We start from the raw sequence: 19,519 nt of genomic DNA on the forward strand, positions 1-19,519 counted from the left end.
AAAGAGACCACCAACAGATTGGGAAAGGATCTTTACCTATCCTAAATCAGATAGGGGACTAATATCCAACATATATAAAGAACTCAAGAAGGTGGACTTCAGAAAATCAAATAACCCCATTAAAAAATGGGGCTCAGAACTGAACAAAGAATTCTCACCTGAGGAATACCGAATGGCAGAGAAGTACCTGAAAAAATGTTCAACATCCTTAATCATCAGGGAAATGCAAATCAAAACAACCCTGAGATTCTACCTCACACCAGTCAGAATGGCTAAGATCAAAAACTCAGGTGACAGCAGATGCTGGCGAGGATGTGGAGAAAGAGGAACACTCCTCCATTGTTGGTGGGATTGCAGGCTTGTACAACCACTCTGGAAATCCGTCTGGCGGTTCCTCAGAAAATTGGACATAGTACTACCGGAGGATCCAGCAATACCTCTCCTGGGCATATATCCAGAAGATGCCCCAACTGGTAAGAAGGACACATGCTCCACTATGTTCATAGCAGCCTTATTTATAATAGCCAGAAGCTGGAAAGAACCCAGATGCCCCTCAACAGAGGAATGGATACAGAAAATGCGGTACATCTACACAATGGAGTACTACTCAGCTATTAAAAAGAATGAATTTATGAAATTCCTAGCCAAATGGATGGACCTGGAGGGCATCATCCTGAGTGAGGTAACACATTCACAAAGGAACTCACACAATATGTACTCACTGATAAGTGGATATTAGCCCAAAACCTAGGATACCCAAGATATAAGATACAATTTCCTAAACACATGAAACTCAAGAAAAATGAAGACTGAAGTGTGGACACTATGCCCCTCCTTAGAAGTGGGAACAAAACACCCTTGGAAGGAGTTACAGAGACAAAGTTTGGAGCTGAGATGAAAGGATGGACCATGTAGAGACTGCCATATCCAGGGATCCACCCCATAATCAGCATCCAAACGCTGACACCATTGCATACACTAGCAAGATTTTATCGAAAGGACCCAGATGTAGCTGTCTCTTGTGAGACTATGCCGGGGCCTAGCAAACACAGAAGTGGATGCTCACAGTCAGCTAATGGATGGATCACAGGGCTCCCGATGGAGGAGCTAGAGAAAGTAGCCAAGGAGCTAAAGGGATCTGCAACCCTATAGGTGGAACAACATTATGAACTAACCAGTACCCCGGAGCTCTTGACTCTAGCTGCATATGTATCAAAAGATGGCCTAGTCGGCCATCACTGGAAAGAGAGGCCCATTGGACACACAAACTTTATATGCCCCAGTACAGGGGAACGCCAGGGCCAAAAAGGGGGAGTGGGTGGGTAGGGGATTGGGGGTGGGTGGGTATGGGGGACTTTTGGTATAGCATTGGAAATGTAAATGAGCTAAATACCTAATAAAAAATGGAAAGAAAAAAAAAAGAATTCTTTAAAAAAAATGCAAATCAAAATGACCCTGAGATTCCACCTCACTCCAATCAAAATGGCTAAGATCAAAAATGTAACAGTACCTTCTCGTCAAGATGTGGAGACAGAAAAACACTCCTCCATTGTAGTAGGAATGCAAGCTGGTACAACCACTTTGGAAATCTGTCTGATGGTTCCTCAGAAAATTGTAAATAGTCTATCTGAAGACCCAACTATACTATTCTTAAACATACAGCCATAGAATGCCACACCATCTACAAGTATACGTACTCTACCATGTCCATAGATGCCTTATAAGTCTGTAATAGCCAGACGCTGGAAACAACCCAGATGTTCCTCAACCAAAGAAAGGATACAGATAATGTGGTTCATTTACAGAGTGGAATACTTTACATCTATTAGAAACAGGGGCATAATGAATTTTGTAGGCAAATGGATGGAACTAGAAAATGTCATCCTGAGTGAGGTAACCCAGACCCAAAAGGACATGCATGATATGTACTCAGTGATAAGTGGATATTAGTCTAAAAGTACAGAACACCTAGGACACACCCTACAGACCAATTATAAGTGTAACAAGCAGAAAAGACCAAGTGAGGAGGCTTCAATCCCACTTAGGAGGGGGAAGGGAATAATCACTGGAGGCTAAGTTAAGGAGGGAGCAGTCTAGGAGGGCAGAAGGAAAAGGGGAACAGGATCATATATGAGGGGAAAGAAGAGAAGCCTAGAAAGCCTAGAGAATGAATGGAGATAAGCACCCTGGGGGGAGGGAGGGGAACCTCTAGAAAGACCAAAGTCCCAGGAAGTGAGAGATGCTCAGGATTCAATGGGGATGACCTCAAAGTGCCCAACTTTGGAAAGAGGGAACTCAAAGCATCCACCTTCAGTAGATAGAGAGGACCTCAAGTGGCAGGTCAGAGTTACTAACCCACCATCAAAATTCCTGACCCACAATTGTTCCTGTCTAAAAGAACTGCAGGGAAAAACATGGAGAAGAGACTGAAGGAAAGATGACTCAATGACTGGCCCACATTGGGATCCATCTCATGGGGAGCACCAAGGCCTGATACTGTTACTGATGCTATCACATGCTTATAGAGTTCTCTGAGAGGCCCTACCTGCAGCTGACTGAGACAGAGGCAGATACTCTCACCCAACCCTTTTACTGGAGTCCCAGACCCCTCTGGTAGAATTAGGGGAAGGATTGAAGAAGCTGAAAGGGAGAGTGACTCCATAGGAAGACCTACAGTCTCGACTAACCCAGACCCCATGGCTCTCCCAGAGACTGAGCCACCAACTAGGAGCACAGGGGCAGCCAGAGGCCCTAACACACACAGGGCAGAGGTTGGCCTGGTCAGGCCTTGGTGGAGGAAAATGAGCTTTAATCTTGAGAGACTTGAGGCCCCAGGGAAGGGGAGGCTTAATTAGGAAGGGGGGCTCACCTCTCAGAGCCAAGGGGGAGGAGAATAGGATGAGGAAGTTTGGGTGAGGGGACCAAGGCAGGGGCAACAACTGGAATCCAAATAAATAAATAAATAAATAAATAAATAAATAAATAAATAAATAAATAAATAAATAAATAAAACTTTTAAAAACTTAATAGAATGTTTCTGTAGCATATTTGTTAAAAGAATAAGTGAGCTTAGATCAGGTGTTATATAATGTCACCTCTAAGTATGGAAAGTGTATTAAAATACAATGAAGAAAAACTACCATATATTTTGATGCTACACAAATAACAAATTATCAGTCATTAAAAATCACTAGAGGAAAAAGGAAAGCAGACATTCACATGGGAGCATAGGAGAGAGAGGTCTCAATGAATGTAAGCAGGAGGAAGCATGTAATTAAAATGTAGGGTGTGAATTTCTCATAGAATTTGTAAAATACTAAGAAAAAGAAGAAATTGTCTATTAAAATAAACAGAAAACTCATTTAGAGAAAAAATAGAGAAGACTCTTTAAACAAAGAGTAATATGGAAATGGTCAGGTACAAGATGGTCAATGACACAAAAAATTTCAACCCAGATAAAGAAGGTAACAGAGCACACTATTAAAAGAGATCCTGGCATCTGCATGACAAAGGATAATTAGACATAAGGATTTCTAATATAGCTAATGGCCACTTTCTGAGCCTACAAGTCACAAGAGACCAGGATGATGTTTTCAGTGAGGAAAGGGGAAAAAAGAAAAAGTCTGCCTATAGACAGCAGCAAACTGTCTTACAGACATGAAGTATGGAAAACTTGTGTCAGAAAACCTCTAGCAGACTGAGTTCCTCATCAAAAGGTCCAGAAAATGTCATGGAGTTCTTCAAGCTGAAATAAAGGGCTGGTAATGAGCTACATGAAAACATCTTCACGTAGAAAAAGTGAAATGATTCTTCAAAAGTAAGACAAGGAGAGGCGTTACAATAGTGTGCTAGTGGCACAGAAATCTTATGTGTAAAAGGAATGCCTGAAGACAAAATTAATACCCGCAACAGTTTGTTGAGCAACACATACATAATCCATAATAAATTATAATATCAAAACCTCAAATAAGTGTGGGATTTTGCGTAATAGTACAGAAAAAAGAAAAAATTAGAAAAAAATTTAAACAGCTTAATATCTATTTGGTGTTGTGGCACATGCTTTTAATAAGTGCACTTGGGTGTCAAAGGCAGGTGCATTTCTGAGTTCATGGCCATCTGGGTCTACAAACTGAGGTGTTGGATATCCAGGACTACATAGAGAAACACTATCCCCCCAAACCATAAAATTTTGTTCATTCAATCAAAGTTTAATGTCCAACTCTGCCAGGCACAGAGCCTGGGAGTATCCAGGACAGACTGAGAGGCAGGTTTGGAGGGTCTTTCCTTGGCAGTTCAAAATACTCAGCACCAATCCCACACACCAGTCCCTGTCCCCCCAAAATCATACTGCCTGCTCTCCTGTCTGAATAAAACCCGTCTATGGAAATGGACCGTAACTCCATGTTTTAGGGACGGACTCACCCACGTGTGCTGACATCCTCTGGACTAGGAAGAAACCTGGAAGACAAAACCTCATGATGTAAGATCTCCTTTCACAGTAGCTTGACCCTCTGACACCTGAAGTTTCTGTCCATCCTCTAAACACTGGAATCAGAGCCCACGTTGTTTATATGAACTTATGCACCAACACCCTCCATGGAAGCCAGGATTTCTGCTTTGGACAATTCTCACCTCCCAAGATGATAATTCTACCCTGTTATTTCACACTTTTCATCCTCAGCAGAACTCACCAGAACACATGAGGCTGAGGAACCAGAGCAGCATGGCTGGCAAGGAGCAGAGCCAGAACAAAGTCTACCGGATGTCCTGAGAGGCTCAGAGGAGCTGCAAACCACGGGAAGCCAGATTCACCAACAGATCACACTCATGCTCAGCCACAAGGTCTCTCTTTTTTGACACAGGTTTTCTGTGTCGCCCTGACTGTCCTGGCACTTTGTAGGAAATACTTGCCTTGAGCTCAAAGATCCACCTGACTTTGCCTCCCAAGTGAGTGGATTGTTGCTCTGTGAACCTGTCTCTTGCTGCAAGATGGATGCACTGATTTATTGTGGTCTAGGAGGATCATAGCTTGCTGAAAATTTTCAGACTTTAGTCCTTCAGACACAACATTTTCTATGACCACAACTGAGTTATGTCTTGGACCAAACCTTCTTGTTCTAAATGTTTGAACTTGATTAACATACTAAATCCTTTTATGTACTCTGTTCCTTTCTAAACCTGAGCATCAATGGTTCCTGTGGTGTTATGCGTGATGTGTTCAATGAATATCATTCATGTTATAAAAGCAAAACTAATGTGTCAATCAAAATTATTATGCTGTGCTCCTTCCAGTTTCAAGTCACAATTATGTAATTATAGCTGATTGATTAGTTATTTAGAGTAATAAAATTGCACTTCTGTTTAAAAGTCAGAGAGATAAGGCAAGTGCGTTTTAACTCTAATTCAATTGTGTTTTATGACCTAATCCTTAAAACATTTCACTTTAAAATTCTGTGCATGTGTCTGTATTTTCATCTGAGCACTGGTGTTTAGTAATGCCCGAAGTGGGTGTTGATTAGAGGCCCTGGTGCAGGGGTCACTGGGAGAAGTGATACTTCTAGTGTAGGTATAAGCATCTGATGCTGGGCCCTCTGCAAGCACAAGACACAACTGTATCTTCTGAAGGATGTGTCCAGTCATATAGGCTTACCATTCTTTACAAAACCCTAGACATAAATTCATTCTGTTTCCCACTTCATTCAGGAACGGTTGTCCTATGTGAGTGCTTCTGATATGTATAACTTGACAAGTTGTTTTTGCATTTTCCAAATGGTTTTGATAGTTCCTAACTCTGTTTCTCTTCTTCTTATTCCAGCACAACATATTAAACGCTCAGTGACAGGACCAGGTAAGAAACATAAAGATAAAATCTATTTCTAGAAGAGTATGTCAGAGGGCAAGAACCAGCAAGGCCACTGTAAAGAAATGGCAACATTTGAAGCAGGACTACAGTTTTCACAACAAACAACTGGCTGCACAGAAACACTGCAAATGAAGTATGCATATGTAGAATTCATTATTTAAGAGATAATAATATTTTAGGCTTTGTAATGTATATGTATATAATTCTACATTTTTCATTAAATAATTTATTTGTACTTTCATGTGTATCCCAGCTTCCCCTATCTCCTCTCATGTCAGTATCTCCCTCTCCTTTCTACTTCTCCATCTTCCCTCCCTTCCTCTTCTGAGAAGAGTAGCCCTTCCATGGATATCAACTTTCCTTGGCATATCAACTTTCATTAGGAATATAGATGTATCTTTTCTTATTGAGGCTAGACATGGCAGCTCACTCCAAAGGCAGGCAACGGAGTGAAAGGCAGCCCCTGCTTCTTTTCTAGGGGTCCCGTATGAAAACTAGCTGCACATCTACTACCTATATGTAGAGAGGGCTTATGCTCCTCCCATGCATGCTGTCTGGTTGGTGGGTTAGTCTCTGTGAGCACCTATAAGCCCAGGACTCTGTAGGTTTTGTTGTTGTGTCCTTGACCTCACTGGCTCCTACTACCCTTTCCCACCTCTTCCACAGGATTCTCCAATCTCTGCTGAATGTTTGGCTGTGGGACTCTGCATTGTTCCCATCAGTTTCTGGGTGATTGACGTTTCTTTGTGGATTTTTCTTGTGATGAGTGCAAAGTGCCCTCCTCTATCTCCTCTGATGGATTTTGGTTGAAAGTCTATTTTATTAGACTTATGTCATTATGTTAGGATGGAAACCTGACCTTGCTTTTTGAGTCTACTAGGTAAATCCCTTTCCAGCCTTTTATTCTAAGGTAATGTTTATCCTCCATGTCGGGGTGAATTTCTTCTACTCAGAATGGTGGATCCTGTTTTTGCATCCATTCAATTAGCCTATTTCTTTTTATTAGGCAATTGATTCCATTGACCTTGAGAGATACTTATGTCCAACAATTGTAACTTCCTATCATTTTTACATTTGTGTTGATTGTGTGTGTGTGTGTGTGTGTGTGTGTGTGTGTGTGTGTGTGTGTGTTTGTGTACCTTCATTTGGTTCTTTCCTTTAAGATAATTTTTTCATCAACATGGATGACATTTTTGCTGGGTGTAGTATCCTCTGTGACTGGCATCCATTTTGTCTTAGCAAGAATCTACTTTTTTTTAAACTTAAAACATACACTAATACGTTTTTCAAATCAATAATAATTATTTGATTTCTCCTTGCCTTTACTCACCTCAGTCTGTATTCACCATGTATCTGATTTGTTCACCCTCAGATGCACTTTTATATTTAATTAAGTCTACATATCTAGGTATATATTTCTAAATATATAAGTGCAGTCTTTTTAATTGGTATAATGTTATTTATATGCCTATAATTTTAGAGCTGACCACATTTCTAGGAGATGCAATCTCACACCACACTTCCTGTTCCTCTGGTTCTTAGACTCCATCTTCCCCGTATTGCATGATGACCTGTGAGCCTCACTTGCAAAGGAGTGTTAGACTCAGATGGAGCCCCTGGATCTGGGCATCACACGATCAGTGTTTCTCTTTACTTTTACAGGCTTCAGTTTTTGTACTGTGTTTGTCTGTGGTGAATAGAATGTTGTTTTCCTTTTTTCTTCTGTTTATAGGGACAGTGTTTATATGTACCTGCGAATACAAGCCTGAATATTTTGATATCTGTAATGAAATTGGGAATTATTTTTATTTTGTAAACTTTCAGTTTTTAGATCTCTCCAAAAGCAATGATCTCGCTAGCCCTGAATATTTGGATAGATTTCTAGAACTAGGAATTATTTCCTTGAGGTAGAGCAGATATTAAGTTTAATTATAGAGCTATTATCTACCACAAACATATGGATGCCACTACAGCCTCTTAGGTTTATTGTGTTTGCTGGCAATTAAGAGACTGACAGAGCCTTAACCATTCATCCTCAGAAATGCCGAAGCATAAGCAACAATATTTGGTAATGTTTTCTGAAGATAAACAATGTCAATATTGTTTAGTTTTTTTCTTTGTTTGTTTGTTTTCGGTTAGTCATATTCTGCTGGGCATACAGTCCTTAAGAATAGTTTGTTGCCACAGGCAGACTCCATTTGGGGAAACTAAATATGAAGAATTATTTTAATAATTTGGAATGGTTTTCTTTTTCTTTTTTTTATTGGGTATTTATTTCATTTACATTTCCAATGCTATCCCAAAAGTCCCCCACACGCTCCCCCACTAAGTCCCCCACCCACCCACTCCCACTTCTTGGCCCTGTCGTTCCGCTGTACTGAGGTATATAAAGTTTGCAAGACTGATGGGCCACTCTTTCCACTGATGGCCTACTATGCCATTTTCTGATTCATATGCAGCTAGAGACAAGAGCTCCAGGGGGGTACTGGTTAGTTCATATTGTTGTTCCACCTATTGGATTGCAGATCCCTTTAGCTCCTTGGGTCCTTTCTCTAGCTCCTCCATTGGGGGCCCTGTGGTCCATCCAATAGCTGACTGTGAGCATCCAGTTCTGTGTTTGCTAGGCCCCGGCATAGTTTCATAAGAGACAGATCTATCTTGGTCCTTTCAGCAAAATCTTGCTAGTGTATGCAATGGTGTCAGCATTTGGAAGCTGATTGTGGGATGGATCCCTGGATATGGCACTCTCTAAATGGTCCATCCTTTTGTCTCAGCTCCAAACTTTGTCTCTGTAACTCCTTCCATGGGTGTTTTGGTCCCAATTCTAATAAGGGGCAAAGTGTCCACACTTTGGTCTTCGTTTTTCTTGAGTTTCATGCGTTTAGCAAATTGTATCTTATATTTTGGGTATTCTAAGTTACTGGGCTAATATCCACTTATCAGTGAGTACATATTGTGGGAGTTCCTTTGTGATTGGGTTACCTCACTCAGGATGATGCCCTCCAGATCCATCCGTTTGCCTAGAAATTTGATAAATTCATTCTTTTTAATAGCTGAGTAGTACTCCGTTGTGTAAATGTACCATATTTTCTGTATCCATTCCTCTGTTGAGGGGCATCTGAGTTCTTTCCAGTATATGGCTATTATAAATAAGGCTGCTATGAACATAGTGGACCATCCTCTAGATATATGCCCAGGAGAGGTATTTTGGGATCCTCCAGTAGTACTATGTCCAATTTTCTGAGGAACCGCCAGACTGATTTCCAGAGTGGTTGTACAAGCTTGCAATCCCACCAACAATCGAGGAGTGTTCCTCTTTCTCCATATCCTCGCCAGCATCTGCTGTCACCTGAATTTTTGATCTTAGCCATTCTGACTGGTGTGAGGTGGAATCTCAGGGTTGTTTTGATTTGCATTTCCCTGATGATTAAGGATGTTGAACATTTTTTCAGGTGCTTCTCAGCCATTCAGTATTCCTCAGGTGAGAATTCTTTGTTTAGCTCTGAGCCCCATTTTTTAATGGGGTTATTTGAATTTCTGGAGTCCACCTTCTTGAATTCTTTAAATATATTGTATATTATTCCCCTATCTGATTTAGGATAGGTAAAGATCCTTTCCCAATCTGTTGGTGGTCTTTTTGTATTATTGACGGTGTCTTTTGACTTGCAGAAGCTTTGCAACTTTACGTGGTCCCATTTGTCAATTCTCGATCTTACAGCACAAGCCATTGCTGTTCTATTCAGGATTTTTTCCCCTGTACCCATATCTTCGAGGCTTTTCCCTACTTTCTCCTCTATAAGTTTCAGTGTCTCTGGTTTTATGTGGAGTTCCTTAATCCACTTAGATTTGACCTTAGTACAAGGATATAGGAATGGATCAATTCTCATTCTTCTACATGATAACTGCCAGTAGTGCCAGCACCATTTGTTAAAAATGCTGCCTTTTTTCCACTGGATGGTTTTAGCTCCCTTGTCAAAGATCAAGTGACCATAGGTGTGTGGGTTCATCTCTGGGTATTCAATTATATTCCATTGGTCTACTTGTCTGTCTCTATACCAGTACCATGCAGTTTTTATCACAATTTCTCTGTAGTACAGCTTTAGGTCAGGCATGGTGATTCCACCAGAGGTTCTTTGATCCTTGAGAAGAGTTTTTGCTATCCTAGGTTTTTTGCTATTACAGATGAATCTGTCGATTGCCCTTTCTAATTCTTTGAAGAATTGAGTTGGAATTTTGATGGGGATTGCATTGAATCTGTAGATTGCTTTTGGCAAGATAGCCATTTTTACTATATTGATTCTGTCAATACATGAGCATGGGAGATCTTTCCATTTTCTGAGATCATCCTTAATTTCTTTCTTCAGAGACTTGAAGTTCTTATCATACAGATCTTTCACTTCCTTAGTTAGAGTCATGCCAAGGTATTTTATATTGTTTGTGATTATTGAGAAGTGTGTTGTTTCCCTAATTTCTTTCTCAACCTGTTTATCCTTTGTGTAGAGAAAGGCCATTGAATTGTTTGAGTTAATTTTATATCCAGCTACTTCATTGAAGCTGTTTATCACGCTTAGGAGATCTCTGGTGGAATTTTTAGGATCACTTATATATACTATCATATCATCTGCAAAAAGTGATATTTTGACTTCTTCCTTTCCAATTTGTATCCCCTTGATCTCCTTTTGTTGTCTAATTGCTCTGGCTAGGACTTCAAGTACAATGTTGAATAGGTATGGAGAAAGTGGGTAGCCTTGTCTAGTCCCTGATTTTAGTGGGGTTGCTTCCAGCTTCTCACCATTTACTTTGATGTTGGCTACTGGTTTGCTGTAGATTGCTTTTATCATGGTTAGGTATGGGCCTTGAATTCCTGATCTTTCCAAGACTTTTATCATGAATGGGTGTTGGATTTTGTCAAATGCTTTCTCCACATCTAACGAGATGATCATGTGGTTTTTGTCTTTGAGTTTATTTATATACTGGATTATGTTGATGGATTTTCGTATATTAAACCATCCCTGCATCCCTGGAATAAAACCTACTTGGTCAGCATGGGTGATTGTTTTGATGTGTTCTTGGATTCAGTTAGCAAGAACTTTATTGAGGATTTTGCATCGATATTCATAAGGGAAATTGGTCTGAAGTTCTCTATCTTTGTTGGGTCTTTTTGTGATTTAGTTATCAGAGTAATTGTGGCTTCATGGAATGAGTTGGGTAGTATACCTTCTGTTTCTATTTTATGGAATAGTTTTTGAAGAACTGGCATTATATCTTCCTTGAAGGTCTGATAGAACTCTGCACTAAACCCATCTGGTCCTGGGCATTTTTGGTTGGGAGACTATTAATGACTGCTTCTATTTCTTTAGGAGATATAGGACTGTATAGATAATTAACCTGATCTTGATTTAACTTTAGTACCTGGTATCTGTCTAGAAACTTGTCCATTTCATCCAGGTTCTCCAGTTTTGTTGAGTATAGCCTTTGGTACAAGGAACTGATGGTGTTTTGGATTTCTTCAGGATCTGTTGTTATGTCTCCCTTTTCATTTTTGATTTTGTTAATTAGGATGCTTTCCCTGTGCCCTCTAGTGAGTCTGGCTAAGGGTTTATCAATCTTTTTGATTTTCTCAAAGAACCAGCTCCTCGTTTGGTTGATTCTTTGAATAGTTCTACTTGTTTCCACTTGGTTGATTTCGCCCCTGAGTTTGATTATTTCCTGCCGTCTACTCCTCTTGGGTGAATTTCCTTCCTTTTGTTCTAGAGCTTTTAGGTGTGTTGTCAAGCTGCTAATGTGTACTCTCTCTAGTTTCTTTTTGGAGGCACTCAGACCTATGAGTTTTCCTCTTAGAAATGCTTTCATTGTGTCCCATAAGTTTGGGTATGTTGTGGCTTCATTTTCTCACCTGTGCAGACTACTTTCGGCAGAGTCTCTTAACCAAGATGTCTCCCGCCAATGCTGAGGCAAAGCCCTCCAGTGCTGGGCGGACACCTATCTGGCTGGGAAGGTGCCCGAATGTCAGGAGCCCGAAAAGGAGGCTGCCTCAGAAGCTCTGTGGCTCTCGCCTGTCTCAGAAGCTGTTAACTTCTGTAGTGCACACTCTCACCTGTGCAGACTTCTTTCGGCCGGGACCCGGATACAAGATGGCTCCCCCATTGTTTAGTTTTAAAATAATTACTTGCTACTGAGGAGATGGCTTAGTGACCGAGAACCTTGCCCTGTGAGTGAGTCTTGTAATTGAAGGTCCATCACAGCAACTGACTTAAAGCTGGAGGATAAATACTGACTGCAAAAAATGGTCCACTCACCAACACACCTAAGTTGTGGCGAGCACCCGACCCCTACAAACCCTCTCTCATAGTATACCCATTAGTAACATATAAACAAATTACTTCGAAAACAAATAATACTCCCGTAGCTCCATGGTTGCTGAAAGAAGAGGTTTGCAGATCTCCCTGTGAAAATACCTTTTGTATTTTTTATTATCATTTTATTTTTTGTTACCATAGGTTTTTTTCTCATAGAATATATCCAGATTATGGCTTCCCTTTGCCTTATGACTCATAGTTCCTCCCCACGTGAATCTGCTCCCTCTCTGTCTGTCTCTAAAAAAAAAAAAAAAAAAAAAAAAAAGCAGGCTTCTAAGGGATATTATTAAATAATGACAAAATAAAATACAGAAAGAGAAAGCAAATGCTACCAGATCACACACACATACATGGACACGAACACACTTGTACACACACATGCACACACAGTTACATGCACACCACACCATGCACATGCACACAGACACAGACACAGATACAGACACACATACACATACACACGTACACACATGGTTACACACACCTGCTCACACACACACACATGACACAGGAACACCTGCTGGCTCTGTGCATGCCTCCCTCCTGTCTATGTGAGTCCCTGTGAGCTTTGATCATGTGGTTTTCAGAGCAATGGCTCTCACCTTGTTGGTCACTACCCCTCTGAGGGAAGCATAACACTTTCACATGGGTCACATGTCAAACATCCTGCATGACAGAGAATCACCTGATAATTTGTGACAGTATCAAAACTACAGTCAGGAAATAGCAACAAAAAAGATAGATTTATTTGGTTCTCTCGAGTCTAACTTCTTGAGTTCTGTGTATATGATGGATATTATGCCTCTATAGGATATGGGATTGGTAAAGATCTTTTTCCGAGACAACCGGCCACCTTCCTGGTGAGTGCACAGGGATCCGCCAGCCTGAGAGGTTTGTGCCTCAGGCCCCAGCGGGAGCCTCCTTGGCTCTGGGACTCCGCGGAGGGCAGGCTGCGGAGGGCAGGCTGCACACGGGTGACGGTGTGGAATACAGAGGCCAGCCGTTTCTGGGACAAGCAAGAGCCAGAGAGCTTCTGAGGCGGCGCCATCTTCGGCTCCAGACAACCGGCCACCTTCCTGGCCAAAGCAACACAGCTTCTGGGAAAGATCCTGTTTTGGGCCTTCATCTTCAGCCAGGAGGAGGTCCAAATACCAGATAACTGTGCACCTTCCCTGAAAGAGGAGAGCTTGCCTGCAGAGACTGCTCTGACCACCGAAACTCAGAGGAGAGAGCTAGTCTCCCACGTCTGCTAGTAGAGGGTAACAAAATCAACAGAGGAACAATCTCTAAACAAAGACAACTATAACAACTAACTCCAGAGATTGCCAGATGGCGAAAGGTAAACGTAAGAATCCTACTAACAGGAACCAAGACCACTCACCATCATCAGAACCCAGCACTCCCACTTTGCCCAGTCCAGGGCATCCTAACACACCTGAAAAGGTAGACCTGGATTTAAAAGTATTTCTCATGATGATGGTAGAGGACATAAAGAAGGAATTTAATAACTCACTTAAAGAAACACAGGAGAACACTGCTAAAGAGTTACAAGTCCTTAAAGAAAAACAGGAAAACACAACCAAACAGGTAGAAGTCCTTATAGAAAAACAGGAAAACACATCCAAACAGGTGATAGAAATGAACAAAACGATACTCGACCTAAAAAGAAAAGTAGACACAATAAAGAAAACCCAAAGTGAGGCAACGCTGGAGATAGAAACCCTAGGAAAGAAATCTGGAACCATAGATGCCAGTATCAGCAACAGAATACAAGAGATGGAAGAGAGAATTTCAGGTGCAGAAGATTCCATAGAGAACATCGGCACAACAATCAAAGAAAATGGAAAATGCAAAAAGATCCTAACTCAAAGCATCCAGGAAATCCAGGACACAATGAGAAGACCAAACCTAAGCATAATAGGAATAGATGAGAATGAAGATTTTCAACTCAAAGGACCAGCAAACATCTTCAACAAAATTATTGAAGAAAACTTCCCAAATCTAAAGAAAGAGATGCCCATGAACATACAAGAAGCCTACAGAACTCCAAATAGACTGGACCAGAAAAGAAATTCCTCCCGACACATAATAATCAGAACATCAAATGCACTAAATAAAGATAGAATACTAAAAGCAGTAAAGGAAAAAGGTCAAGTAACATATAAAGGCAAGCCTATCAGAATTACACCAGATTTTTCACCAGAGACTATGAAAGCCAGAAGAGCCTGGACAGATGTTATACAGACACTAAGAGAACACAAATTCCAGCCCAGACTACTATACCCAGCCAAACTCTCAATTACCATAGATGGAGAAACCAAAGTATTCCACGACAAAACTAAATTCACCCATTATCTCTTCACGAATCCAGCCCTTCAAAGGATAATAACAGAAAAAAACCAATACAAAGACGGGAACCACGCCCTAGAAAAAACAAGAAGATAATCCCTCAACAAAACTAAAAGAAGACAGCCACAAGAACAGAATGCCAACTTTAACAACAAAAATAACAGGAAGCAACAATTACTTTTCCTTAATATCTCTTAATATCAATGGTCTCAACTCCCCAATAAAAAGACATAGACTAACAAACTGGCTACACAAACAAGACCCAACATTCTGCTGCTTACAGGAAACCCATCTCAGGGAAAAAGACAGACACTACCTCAGAGTGAAAGGCTGGAAAACAATTTTCCAAGCAAGTGGTCTGAAGAAACAAGCCGGAGTAGACATTTTAATATCGGATAAAATCGACTTCCAACCCAAAGTTATCAAAAAAGACAAGGAGGGACACTTCATACTCATCAAAGGTAAAATCCTCCAAGAGGAACTCACAATTCTGAATATCTACGCTCCAAATGCAAGGGCAGCCACATTCATTAAAGACACTTTAGTAAAGCTCAAAGCACACGTTGTACCTCACACAATAATAGTGGAAGAAATCAACACACCACTTTCATCAATGGACAGATCGTGGAAACAGAAACTAAACAGGGACACAGTGAAACTAACAGAAGTTATGAAACAAATGGACCTGACAGATATCTACAGAACATTTTATCCTAAAACAAAAGGATATACCTTCTTCTCAGCACCTCACGGGACCTTCTCCAAAATTGACCATATAATTGGTCACAAAACAGGCCTCAACAGATACAAAAATATTGAAATTGTCCCATGTATCCTATCAGACCACCATGGCCTAAGACTGATCTTCAATAACAACATAAATAATGGAAAGCCAACATTCACGTGGAAACTGAACAACACTCTTCTCAATGATACCTTGGTCAAGGAAGGAATAAAGAAAGAAATTAAAGACTTTTTAGAGTTTAATGAAAATGAAGCCACAACGTACCCAAACCTATGGGACACAATGAAAGCATTTCAAAGAGGGAAACTCATAGCTCTGAGTGTCTCCAAGAAGAAACGGGAGAGAGCACATACTAGCAGCTTGACAACACATCTAAAAGCTCTAGAAAAAAAGGAAGCAAATTCACCCAAGAGGAGTAGACAGCAGGAAATAATCAAACTCAGGGGTGAAATCAACCAAGTGGAAACAAGAAGAACTATTCAAAGAATTAACCAAACGAGGAGTTGGTTCTTTGAGAAAATCAACAAGACAGATAAGCCCTTAGCTAGACTCACTAAAGGGCACAGGGACAAAATCCTAATTAACAAAATCAGAAATGAAAAGGGAGACATAACAACAGATCCTGAAGAAATCCAAAACACCATCAAATCCTTCTACAATAGGCTATACTCAACAAAACTGGAAAACCTGGACGAAATGGACAAATTTCTGGACAGATACCAGGTACCAAAGTTGAATCAGGATCAAGTTGACCATCTAAACAGTCCCATATCACCTAAAGAAATAGAAGCAGTTATTATTAGTCTCCCAGCCAAAAAAAGCCCAGGACCAGATGGGTTTAGTGCAGAGTTCTATCAGACCTTCAAAGAAGATCTAATTCCAGTTCTGCACAAACTATTTCACAAAATAGAAGTAGAAGGTACTCTACCTAACTCATTTTACAAAGCCACTATTACTCTGATACCTAAACCACAGAAAGACCCAACAAAGATAGAGAATTTCAGACCAATTTCTCTTATGAATATCGATGCAAAAATCCTCAATAAAATTCTCGCTAACCGAATCCAAGAACATATTAAAGCAATCATCCATCCTGACCAAGTAGGTTTTATTCCAGGGATGCAGGGATGGTTTAATATACGAAAATCCATCAATGTAATCCATTATATAAACAAACTCAAAGACAAAAACCACATGATCATCTCGTTAGATGCAGAAAAAGCATTTGACAAGATCCAACACCCATTCATGATAAAAGTGTTGGAAAGATCAGGAATTCAAGGCCCATACCTAAACATGATAAAAGCAATCTACAGCAAACCAGTAGCCAACATCAAAGTAAATGGTGAGAAGCTGGAAGCAATCCCACTAAAATCAGGGACTAGACAAGGCTGCCCACTTTCTCCCTACCTTTTCAACATAGTACTTGAAGTATTAGCCAGAGCAATTCGACAACAAAAGGAGATCAAGGGGATTCAAATTGGAAAAGAGGAAGTCAAAATATCACTCTTTGCAGATGATATGATAGTATATATAAGTGACCCTAAAAATTCTACCAGAGAACTCCTAAACCTGATAAACAGCTTTGGTGAAGTAGCTGGATATAAAATAAACTCAAACAAGTCAATGGCCTTTCTCTATATACAGAATAAACAGGCTGAGAAAGAAATTAGGGAAACAACACCCTTCTCAATAGTCACAAATAATATAAAATATCTTGGCGTGACTCTAACTAAGGAAGTGAAAGATCTGTATGATAAAAACTTCAAATCTCTGAAGAAAGAAATTAAAGAAGATCTCAGAAGATGGAAAGATCTCCCATGCTCATGGATTGGCAGGATCAATATTGTAAAAATGGCTATCTTACCAAAAGCAATCTACAGATTCAATGCAATCCCCATCAAAATTCCAACTCAATTCTTCAACGAATTAGAAGGAGCAATTTGCAAATTCATCAGGAATAACAAAAAACCTAGGATAGCAAAAAGTCTTCTCAAGGATAAAAGAACCTCTGGTGGAATCACCATGCCTGACCTAAAGCTTTACTACAGAGCAATTGTGATAAAAACTGCATGGTACTGGTATAGAAACAGACAAGTAGACCAATGGAATAGAATTGAAGACCCAGAAATGAACCCACACACCTATGGTCACTTGATCTTCGACAAGGGAGCTAAAACCATCCAGTGGAAGAAAGACAGCATTTTCAACAAATGGTGCTGGCACAACTGGTTGTTATCATGTAGAAGAATGCGAATCGATCCATACTTATCTCCTTGTACTAAGGTCAAATCTAAGTGGATCAAGGAACTTCACATAAAACCAGAGACACTGAAACTTATAGAGGAGAAAGTGGGGAAAAGCCTTGAAGATATGGGCACAGGGGAAAAATTCCTGAACAGAACAGCAATGGCATGTGCTGTAAGATCGAGAATTGACAAATGGGACCTAATGAAACTCCAAAGTTTCTGCAAGGCAAAAGACACCTCAATAAGACAAAAAGACCACCAACAGATTGGGAAAAGATCTTTACCTATCCTAAATCAGATAGGGGACTAATATCCAACATATATAAAGAACTCAAGAAGGTGGACTTCAGAAAATCAGATAACCCCATTAAAAAATGGGGCTCAGAACTGAACAAAGAATTCTCACCTGAGGAATACCGAATGGCAGAGAAGCACCTGAAAAAATGTTCAATATCCTTAATCATCAGGGAAATGCAAATCAAAACAACCCTGAGATTCCACCTCACACCAGTCAGAATGGCTAAGATCAAATATTCAGGTGACAGCAGATGCTGGCAAGGATGAGGAGAAAGAGGAACACTCCTCCATTGTTGGTGGGATTGCAGGCTTGTACAACCACTCTGGAAATCAGTCTGGCGGTTCCTCAGAAAATTGGACATAGTACTACCGGAGGATCCAGCAATACCTCTCTTGGGCATATATCCAGAAGATGCCCCAAGTGGTAAGAAGGACACATGCTCCACTATGTTCATAGCAGCCTTATTTATAATAGCCAGAAGCTGGAAAGAACCCAGATGTCCCTCAACAGAGGAATGGATACAGAAAATGTGGTACATTTACACAATGGAGTACTACTCAGCTATTAAAAAGAATGAATTATGAAATTCCTAGCCAAATGGATGGACCTGGAGGGCATCATCCTGAGTGAGGTAACACATTCACAAAGGAACTCACAGAATATGTACTCACTGATAAGTGGATATTAGCCCCAAACCTAGGATATCGAAGATATAAGATACAATTTGCTAAACACATGAAACTCAAGAAGAATGAAGACTGAAGTGTGGACACTATGCCCCTCCTTAGAATTGGGAACAAAACACCCATGGAAGGAGTTACAGAGACAAAGTTTGGAGCTGAGATGAAAGGATGGACCATGTAGAGACTGCCATATCCAGGGATCCACCCCATAATCAGCATCCAAACGCTGACACCATTGCATACACTAGCAAGATTTTATTGAAAGGACCCAGATGTAGCTGTCTCCTGTGAGACTATGCCGGGGCCTAGCAAACACAGAAGTGGATGCTCACAGTCAGCTAATGGATAGATCACAGGGCTCCCAATGGAGGAGCTAGAGAAAGTAGCCAAGGAGCTAATGGGATCTGCAACCCTATAGGTGGAACAACATTATGAACTAACCAGTACCCCGGAGCTCTTGACTCTAGCTGCATTTGTATCAAAAGATGGCCTAGTCAGCCATCACTGGAAAGAGAGGCCCATTGGACTTGCAAACTTTATATGCCCCAGTACAGGGGAATGCCAGGGCCAAAAAGGGAGAGTGGGTGGTTAGGGGAGTGGGGGTGGGTGGGTATGGGGGACTTTTGGTATAGCATTGGAAATGTAAATGAGCTAAATACCTAATAAAAAATGGGAAAAAAAAGATCTTTTTCCAATCTGCCATTTCATACTTTAGTAGTGTCCTTTGCCTTACAGAAGTTTTGCAATTCTATGAGGTCCCATTTGTTGATTCTTGATCTTAGATCATAAGCCATTGGTGTTTTGTTCTGGAACTTTGCTCCACCTATGTATTCAAGGGTTTCCCCATTATCTCTTCTACTAGATTCAATGAATCTGGTTTTATGTGGAGGTTCTTGATACACTTGGGCTTGGGCTTGGTACAGGAAGTTAAGAATAAGTCAATTTGTATTCTTCTACATGCTGACCACCGGTT

At 40.6% G+C, this 19,519-nt stretch overlaps 1 protein-coding gene and 1 long non-coding RNA gene across 3 annotated transcripts in view; one reads left to right on the top strand and one right to left on the bottom strand.

Annotated features, from left to right (window-relative positions):
- Gm14991 overlaps window positions 1–19,519 on the top strand; it is a 51,120-nt gene that overhangs the window by 25,318 nt on the left and 6,283 nt on the right. Inside the window, exon 2 of the long non-coding RNA XR_387069.2 lies at window positions 5,816–5,848. This is a non-coding gene — a long non-coding RNA (predicted gene 14991). The remainder of the gene's footprint in view (window positions 1–5,815; window positions 5,849–19,519) is intronic.
- Window positions 1–19,519, bottom strand: part of Kir3dl2 (killer cell immunoglobulin-like receptor, three domains, long cytoplasmic tail, 2) — a 96,151-nt gene that overhangs the window by 16,385 nt on the left and 60,247 nt on the right. The window contains exons 1-2 of one of the 2 annotated variants that reach the window (NM_177748.2): window positions 4,692–4,730; window positions 4,423–4,458 (exon numbers count right to left, since the gene is read on the bottom strand). In NM_177748.2, coding sequence (NP_808416.1) covers window positions 4,423–4,458; window positions 4,692–4,725 — 70 coding nt within the window. In that variant the 5' untranslated portion in view covers window positions 4,726–4,730. Of the gene's footprint in view, window positions 1–4,422; window positions 4,459–4,691; window positions 4,731–19,519 lie in introns of those variants that run through there. The other variant, XM_006528538.3, reaches the window with a different exon arrangement.

This window comes from Mus musculus, chromosome X (assembly GCF_000001635.26).
Source record: "Mus musculus strain C57BL/6J chromosome X, GRCm38.p6 C57BL/6J".
NCBI lineage: Eukaryota > Metazoa > Chordata > Mammalia > Rodentia > Muridae > Mus > Mus musculus.